Source organism: Budorcas taxicolor, chromosome 5, assembly GCF_023091745.1.
Source record: "Budorcas taxicolor isolate Tak-1 chromosome 5, Takin1.1, whole genome shotgun sequence".
NCBI classification, from domain to species: Eukaryota; Metazoa; Chordata; class Mammalia; order Artiodactyla; family Bovidae; genus Budorcas; species Budorcas taxicolor.
The window spans coordinates 102,805,319-102,814,827 of NC_068914.1; the positions used below are offsets into that span (position 1 = coordinate 102,805,319).

Below are 9,509 nucleotides of genomic sequence, written 5' to 3' on the forward strand. Positions count from 1 at the left end.
TCAGGATGGGGATCACGTGTATACCTGTGGTGGATTCATGTTGATGTTTCACAAAAACAATACAATATTGTAAAGTAAGTAACTTCCAATTAAAATAAATAAATTTATATTAAAAAAGAGAAAAGCCTAGGTTAAAATTCCTGCTCTTCCCATTTAGGGGGTGTGATTTGGATAAAGTTTTTAAAAGTACTTTTAGCATAATTCCAATCAGTAAAATGGAGATTTTAAAAGATTTTATTGAAAACACACACAGTGTCATACAGTAAGAAATTCTTCTAAAGAGAGTTCTCTGTTTGTATTAAGTTGTTTCAAAGATCTCCCAAGTTAAATTAGTATGGCATAACACATTCAGAAATAAATTCCAGTGTAGTCCATGAATAATTCTCTTTTCTTTAAGTTCTTCGGTTTCTGTTTTCTCTTGAAAGTTACTCAGAAGAAGAAGAAAATGAGAAACTACACAGAAATAACAGATTTCATCCTCCTGGGACTGTCAGATGACCCACAAGTTCAGGTTGTGATCTTTGTCTTTCTACTCATCACCTACATGCTCAGCATCACTGGGAACCTGACCATTATCATCCTGACCCTGCTGGATGTCCACCTCCAGACCCCCATGTATTTCTTCCTCAGAAGTTTCTCCATATTAGAAGTATCATTCACAACTGTCACTATACCCAGGTTTCTGGCCACCATTATTACAGGAGATAAAACTATTTCTTATAATGACTGTATGGCTCAGTTATTTTTTTTCATTCTCTTGGGAGTCACTGAGTTTTATCTTCTGGCTGCCATGTCCTATGACCGCTACATTGCTATCTGCAAACCGCTGCATTACATGACCATCATGAATCATAGAGTGTGCACACTGCTTGTCTTGGCTTCTTGGCTGGCCTCATTCTTAAACACATTTCCATTACTCATGTTCTTCCTACAGCTTGATTATTGCAAGTCCAATGCTATTGACCATTATACCTGTGATTTTTCCCCCCTTTTACAACTTTCTTGTTCAGACACCAAATTCCTAGAGATAATGGTGTTTTCTTGTGCTGCGTTTACTCTGATGTTTACTTTGGCATTAATAATTCTGTCCTACACATATATCATCAGAACAATTTTGAGGATCCCTTCTACCACTCAGAGGACAAAGGCCTTTTCCACGTGTTCTTCCCACATGATTGTCATCTCCATCTCTTATGGCAGCTGCATTTTCATGTACATGAATCCATCAGCAAAGGACAGGGTGTCTTTGAGTAAGGGAGTAGCTGTGCTAAATACCTCAGTTGCCCCCATGCTAAACCCATTTATCTATACCTTAAGGAATCAGCAAGTCAAGCGAGCCTTCATGGACATGGCAAGGAAGAATGTACTTTTCTCAAGGAAATGAAAAAATAAAAGTTCTATTCCATAAATGGAGGCATAATGAAATGCAATTAAATAAAACTCAGAACTTTTCAAAATCTATTAATTTTCATATTGTCTCCATAGAGCTATTTTTTCATTACTCATACTTCCATTGACAGCAATGTCACAAGCATATTGTATACATTTTTTTTTTCTATTCAAATTCCCATCCTTCTCTCATGCACTTCCCTTCCTTTGGGCTCAGCTTTTCATTCTGTGCTTTCCAGTTGGCACCAGGGGTAAAGAATCCACCTGCTAATGCAGGAGACACAAGAGACACAGGTTCAATCCCTGGGTGCATAAGATCCTCTGTAGTAGGAAATGGCAGCACACTCCAGTATTCTTGCCTGGAAAAGTCTATGAACGGAGGATCCTGATGGGCTATGGTCCATGCTGGCACAAAGATCTGGCATGATTGTGCATCTGCACGCATGTGTTCCACTCTGTAACTAGGAAACTGCCATTTCCTTCTTTAAAACTTTTAAAATTCCATTTCTTCCACAATATTTCTTGGGGAATTAAATTCAGACAGAAAGAGGCAGAGCAAGTATATTCAAGAGAGAACTTTTTCATGATTTCATTCTTTCTAGAAATTCAGGAAATAATAAATCATGTTAAACACTATTTTTAATTTACTATACAAGACCATGAGGATAAACTGACCATCTTATTAGAGTATTACACATATTATTCTCTCCATACTAAGGCTTACTCAGTAATTACATGAAAAACAGCACAACGAAAAAAATAATGGAATTATACTTTCTTGAGAAATCAAAAACTTTTCTCATTATGCAACTTAAACTCTTTCTGCCATATAATTTATCAATTTGAGAACAATTAAGAGTATATACTTTCAAGAAAACTGTGAAATTGTCCCTTTTTTGGGGGAACTGTTTAATTAACACATATAACTGATTTATAACAAAAGCCTGAAGAATTAAATATTATTGGAAACCATATGTGACTGCATTTGAATAGACAGTTGTATATTTAATGCTTGATGTCAAGCTGTTTTTGGTAAATAACCAATAGCTGAGAGTTTTTACAACTTTCTCATATAAGTGGTTATTTTGAGTTAATATTGTACACATATAATGCATCCAATTACCTAATTAAATGATAAACAATAGGGATAAAAATGCTAAATGACAAAACTTTACTGTGGATAAATTTGAGATTTTCTTTAGCTAAAAATTTGTATTTTCACTCTGTTTTAAGCATTATAATATAGCATTGTATTTAAAAATGTATTGATTACAATTTAGAAGATGATTATGCAAGATCTTGCAACTCTGGCACGAAAGTTTTTTTTTTTTAACTTTTCCATGAAGTCAAAATTTCAAATAATATTGAATGTTACGCAAACTCATCTTGCATTTTCTAATCATTTTTCTAGAAAGAATGTAACTGTAGTTCATTGAGCTAAATTCTTCTTGATATGCATGTATTATACTCAGTTGAGAGACTTAGATCCATACTACGCTGAAAAACAAAGAAAACAACTTTAAAAAATACTGGAGTTTTGCAGTTTGGAGAGAGTCATGAATTTACTATTTCCTAACTTTTTGTTGAAACAATAATTTCTACAGTTAACAGGAAATATTTGAAGCTACTGAGGTTTAGGGTTGATTGATGATGTGGGTTTTGATACCTGAGTGAACTTCCAGATGTTCAAGCTGGTTTCAGAAAAGGCAGAGGAACCAGAGATCAAATTGCCAACATCCGCTGGATCATCAAAAAAGCAAGAGAGTTCCAGAAAAACATCTATTTCTGCTTTATTGACTATGCCAAAGCCTTTGACTGTGTGGATCACAATAAACTGTGGAAAATTCTTCAAGTGATGGGAATGCGAGACCACCCGAGCTGCCTCTTAAGAAACCTATATGCAGGTCAGGGAGCAACTGTTAAGAACTGGACATGGAACAACAGACTGGTTTCAAATAGGAAAAGGAGTATGTCAAGGCTGTATATTGTCACCCTGCTTATTTAACTTCTATGCAGAGTACATCATGAGAAATGCTGGGCTAGAAGAAGCACAAGCTGGAATCAAGATTGCTGGGAGAAATATCCATAAACTCAGATATACAGATGACACCACCCTTATGGTAGAAAGTGAAGAGGAACTAAAAAGCCTCTTGATGAAAGTGAAAGAGGAGAGTGAAAAAGTTGGCTTAAAGCTCAACATTCAAAAAACGAAGATCATGGCATCTGGTCCCATCACTTCATGGCAAATAGATGGGGAAACAGTGGAAACAGTGTCAGATTTTATTTTTCTGGGCTCCAAAATCTCTGCAGATGGTGACTGCAGCCATGAAATTAAAAGACGCTTACTCCTCGGAAGAAAAGTTATGACCAACCTAGATAGCATATTGAAAAGCAGAGACATTACTTTGCCAACAAAGATCTGTCTGGTCAAGGCTATGGTTTTACCTGTGGTCATGTATGGATGTGAGAGTTGGACTGTGAAGAAGGCTGAGCACCAAAGAATTGATGCTTTTGAACTGTGGTGTTGGAGATGACTCTTGAGAGTCCCTTGGACTGCAAGGAGACTGAACCAGTCCATGCTGAAGGAGATCAGCCCTGGGATTTCTTTTAAGGAATGATGCTAAAGCTGAAACTCCAGTACTTTGGCCACCTCATGCGAAGAGTTGACTCATTGGAAAAGACTCTGATGCTGGGAGGGATTGGGGGTAGGAGGAGAAGGGGGAGACAGAGGATGAGATGGTTGGATGGCATCCCTGACTCGATGACCATGAGTCTGAGTGAACTCCGGGGATGGTAACGGACAGGGAGGCCTGGCGTGCTGCGATTCATGGGGTTGCAAAGAGTTGGACTCGACTGAGCAACTGAACTGATCTCAGTAAACTAGCTAGTTATATTACCAGGAATTAAAAGAACTGTAAAATTATTACAAAGGATATGAGGGAGTTTATGCTGATAACAGATAATGTGACTCTCTATATAATTCTATGCAAATACTTTAGTGGTTATTATAAAGGTTTAAATCAGTATAAGCATTTTAATTATCTGTTTCAGAAGTCAACACAACTTGTGTCTAAAGGGAACTATTTTAATAATTCAGAATTTGCAGACCTTAGTGTCCCTGATGATATTAAACAACTCTACCCCTCTGTAATATAAATGCAGCTATAAACAATGTGTGAATGAAAGGGCTCAGTTCAGTTCAGTTCAATCGCTCAGTCGCATCCGACACTTTGCAACCCCATGAATCACAGCACGCCAGGCCTCCCTATCCATCACCTTCTCCCGGAGTTCACTCAGACTCACATCCATCGAGTCCATGATGCCATCCAGCCATCTCATCCTCTGTCGTCCCCTTCTCCTCCTGCCCCTAATCCCTCCCAGCGTCAAAGTCTTTTCCAATGAGCCAGCTCTTCGCATGAGGTGGCCAAAGTACTGGAGTTTCAGCTTTAGCATTATTTCTTCCAAAGAACACCCAGGGCTGATCTCCTTCAGCATGGACTGGTTCAGTCTCCTTGCAGTCCAAGAGACTCTCAAGAGTCTTCTCCAACATCACAGTTCAAAAGCATCAAGTCTTTGGTGCTCAGCCTTCTTCACAGTCCAACTCTCACATCCATACATGACCACAGGAAAAACCATAGCCTTGACTAGACGGACCTTAGTCGGCAAAGTAATGTCTCTGCTTTTGAATACACTATCTAGGTTGGTCAAAACTTTTCTTCCAAGGAGTAAGCATCTTTTAATTTCATGGCTGCAGTCACCATCTGCAGTGATTTTGGAGCCCCCCAAAATAAAGTCTGACACTGTTTCCACTGTTTCCCCATCTATTTCCCATGAAGTGATGGGACCGGATGCCATGATCTTCGTTTTTTGAATGTTGAGCTTTAAGCCAACTTTTTCACTCTCCTCTTTCACTTTCATCAAGAGGCTTTTTAGTTCCTCTTCACTTTCTGCCAGAAGGGTGGTGTCATCTGCATATTGAGGTTATGGATATTTCTCCCAGCAATCTTGATTCCAGCTTGTGTTTCTTCCAGTCCAGCGTTTCTCATGATGTACTCTGCATATAAGTTAAATAAGCAGGTTGACAATATACAGCTTTGATGTACTCCTTTTCCTATTTGGAACCAGTCTGTCGTTCCATGTCCAGTTCTAACTGTTGCTCCCTGACCGGCATATAGGTTTCTCAAGAGGCAGGTCAGGTGGTCTGGTATTCCCATCTCTTTCAGAATTTTCCACAGTTTATTGTGATCCACACAGTCAAAGGCTTTGGCATAGTCAATAAAGCAGAAATAGATGTTTTCCTGGGACTCTCTTGCTTTTTTGACGATCCAGCGGATGTTGGCAATTTGATCTCTGGTTCCTCTGCCTTTTCTAAAACCAGCTTGAACATCAGGAATTTCACGGTTCACGTATTGCTGAAACTTTGCTTGGAGAATTTTGAGCATTACTTTACTAGCCTGTGAGATGAGTGCAGTTGTGTGGTAGTTTGAACATACTTTCACCACCAGCACATCCATAACTTGGCTTTGTTTCTGCTTTGGCTCAGCCTCTTGATTCCTTCAGAGCTATTTTCCCACTCTTCTACAGTAGCACAGTGGACCCCTACTGACCTCAGGGCTTCATCTTTCAGTGTCTTATCTTTTTGCTTTGTCATATTGTTCATGGGGTTCTCAAGGCAAGAATGCTGAAGTGGTTTGCCATTCTCTTTTCCAGTGGACCATGTTTTGTCAGAACGCTCCACCATGGCCCGTCTGTGTTGTGTGTGTTCAGTTCAGTTCAGTCACTCAGTTGTGTCTGATTCATTGCAATTCCATGGACTGCAGCATGCCAGGCTTCTCTGTCCATCACCAACTCCTGAAGCCCACTCAAACTCAGGTCCATCGAGTCGATGATGTCATCCAACCATCTCATTCTCTGTCATCCCCTTCTTCTCTTGCCTTCAATCTTTCACAGCATCAGGGCCTTTTCAAATGAGTCAGTTCTTCACATCAGGTGGCCAAAGTACTGGAGCTTCAGTTTCAGCAACGAATATTCAGGACTGATTTCCTTTAGAATTGACTGGTTTGATCTCTTTGTAGTCCAAGGGTCTCTCAAGAGTCTTCTATAACACCACAGTTCCAAAGCATCAATTCTGTGGTGCTTATCTTTTTTTATGGTCCAACTCTCACATCCATACATGACTACTGGTAAAGCCATAGCTTTGACTAGATGGACATTTGTCAGCAAAGTAATGTCTCCACTTGTTTGTTTGTTTTTTAATATGCTGCTGGGTTGTTCATAGTTTTTCTTCCAAGAAGCAAGCATCTTTTATTTATTTATTTATTTATTTTTATTTATTTTTAATTTTTTTATAGTTTTTTATTTTTTTAATTTTAAAATCTTTAATTCTTACATGTGTTCCCAAACATGAACCCCCCTCCCACCTCCCTCCCCATAACATCTCTGTGCGTCATCCCCATGCACCAGCACCAAGCATGCTGTATCCTGCGTCAGACATAGACTAGCGATTCAATTCTTACATGATAGTATACATGATAGAATGCCATTCTCCCAAATCATCCCACCCTCTCCCTCTCCCTCTGAGTCCAAAAGTCCGTTATACACAGCTGTGTCTTTTTTCCTGTCTTGCATACAGGGTCGTCATTGCCATCTTTCTAAATTCCATATATATGTGTTAGTATTACTCAGCCATTAAAAAGAATTCATTTGAATCAGTTCTGATGAGATGGATGAAACTGGAGCCAATTATACAGAGTGAAGTAAGCCAGAAAGAAAAACACCAATACAGTATACTAAGCATCTTTTAATTTCATGGCTGCAGTCACCATCTGCAGTGATTTTGGAGCCTATGAAAATAAAGTCTCCCACTGTTTCCATTGTTTACCCATAAATTTGCCATGAAGCAATGGGACTAGATGTCATGATCTTAGTTTTTTAAATGTTGAGTTTAATAGATGGGTGTGTGGATCACAGCAAATTGTGAAAAATTCTTAAAGAGATGGGAATACCAGATCACCTTACCTGCCTCCTGCAAAACCTGTATGCAGGTGAAGAAGCAACAGTTAGAACCAGATTGGAACATCAGACTGGTTCAAAATTGGGAAAGGAGTACATTAAGCCTGTAGAGTGTGATACAGCTTAGCGATTGAACTGCAACAACAATCTGGTTCTTTTGCCTCTTTAATGATATATCTTACTTGATTTCCCAAATGTTGCATAGAGATTAATACATGTAAGTTTTCCACATCTTGAGTTAAATTTGAAATTTTGTTTTGCTAAGTCCTGGTTCATTAGCTCTAGGTCTTCACAGCTTATTGTTGCTGTAGTACAGTTGTGATAATATACCTACAAAGTTATACCAATTTATTCTATGCTAGTATTTATATCTTCTTTCTGATTTGTAACTTTGCATGTTTTTCTCTCTTTGTTTCATTTTTTAAATTCTGAGAAATTTATCATTTTTCTTATTCTTTCATTTCTCTTAAAATTTGAAAGAATTTACTTTTATATTTATTTAGCTTTTAAATTTGTTTAATTTTCTATCCTTAGTAAATACATGTTCTATATACTTTAAAATAATTTTATGGTTTATGAAATTTTTATAATGATCAGGAATTTATTTTTTGTTCTGTTTATTTTTTAAAAATAATTAATGTCTATGAATAAAAGTGTTTCCCAGGTGGCACTAGTGGTAAAGAATTTGCCTGCCAACGCAGGAGAAGCAAGTCATGTTAATTCGATCCCTGGGTCAGGAAGATTCCCTGGAGTAGGAAAGAGGAACCCACTCCAGCATTCTTGCCTGAAAAATTCCATGGAGAGAGGACCCTGGAGGGTTACAGTCCATGAGATCACAAACAGTGGGACATGACTGAGCGATTGTGCACAACACAAGCATAAAAATTCTTTACTTTCTTCGGTGTGTAACGTTTTATACTTTATTGAATTGTTATGAAGTGTCTATCTCATCTGTATTTCTTAACTTTCAAATAATTAATTTGTGTTCACTACTTAACATTATCTATAGCATTAGTGGTTATTATTATAGAATTTGAGTTGTAAAAGCCATCTTTGAGATATACATGCATATTCAGTCAGTCGCTTCTGAATCTTTTTGACCCCATGGATCATAGTCTCCCCCTCCCCACAAGCCCCTCTAACCATGGAAATTTCCCAATACTGCAGTAGGTTGCCATTTCCTACTCTAGAGGATCTTTCAGATCTAGGGATTGAATTCACATCTTGGCTTTCCTGAATTGGCAGGCAGATTATTTATCCCTGTGCCACCTGGGGTGTGTGTGTTCGTGTGTGTGTGTGTGTGTGTGAATTTCTCAGTTGTGTCTAATTCTTTGTGACCCCTTGGACTAGCCCACCACCAGGCTCCTTTGTCCATGGGATTTCCCAGGCAAGAATACTGGAGTGGGTTGCCATTTCCTCTACACATGGATGTTTAAACCCAAGTCCTTGTAACCTGTAATTCAATAACTTGCCCCTCTTTATCCTCCTTTATTTGCTTTTCTGGAATTCCATGGGTTATAATTACTTATCTTCATTTTTGATTTTTCTGTGTCTCTGATAACTTGTGACTGCTCACATTTTAAATTATAATCTAAATTATAAATGTGAGATTTTATTCTGCAGTTTTTTCGTGTTCAGTGTATTTCCCCAAAGTATTAGAAATGATATTATCTTCTCTCCCAATTGATCCCTATATTTTTACATCATGCCCTCATCATTTCTACTCAATATTTTAGCACAAGATTTTAACTCTTGAATTTTTATAGAATATTATGAATATTTGAGTATAGTAATCAGCAATATTATGCTACTAACTTTATGTAAGACGAAAGAGTTGTTTTTTATTATGCCAAAAACTTTAATATATTAGATCATGTTTATCTACAAAAGAATTTATGAGAAATATACTTTCATTTTCTTTACAGAGATAAAGCTCCGTCAAGAAGATAAGTAAAAACCAAAGGGAATAATGGATTTGATTAAGGTGCAACTGAAGTAAATCTAAGGAGGAACAGAGAAATATAATGTAACTGAAATATAGATTATTAAAAAATAAACAAAAGCATCAATAGAAAGGTTTATGGGCAATTCACCTTTTAAATTGTATT

The 9,509-nt window shown here is 37.6% G+C and overlaps 1 protein-coding gene across 1 annotated transcript; it reads left to right on the top strand.

The window, feature by feature from the left end:
* The first annotated feature begins 445 nt into the window (after window positions 1-445).
* On the top strand, window positions 446-1,384 carry LOC128047389 (olfactory receptor 6C1-like). The gene has a single exon (XM_052639569.1). The coding sequence runs from the start codon at window positions 446-448 to the stop codon at window positions 1,382-1,384; it is 939 nt and encodes a 312-aa protein (XP_052495529.1).
* Window positions 1,385-9,509: the final 8,125 nt, after the last annotated feature.

Excerpts from the sequence above, each read along its gene's own strand:
- LOC128047389 (XM_052639569.1), top strand. The coding sequence starts at position 446 with ATGAGAAACTACACAGAAATAACAGATTTCATCCTCCTGGGACTGTCA.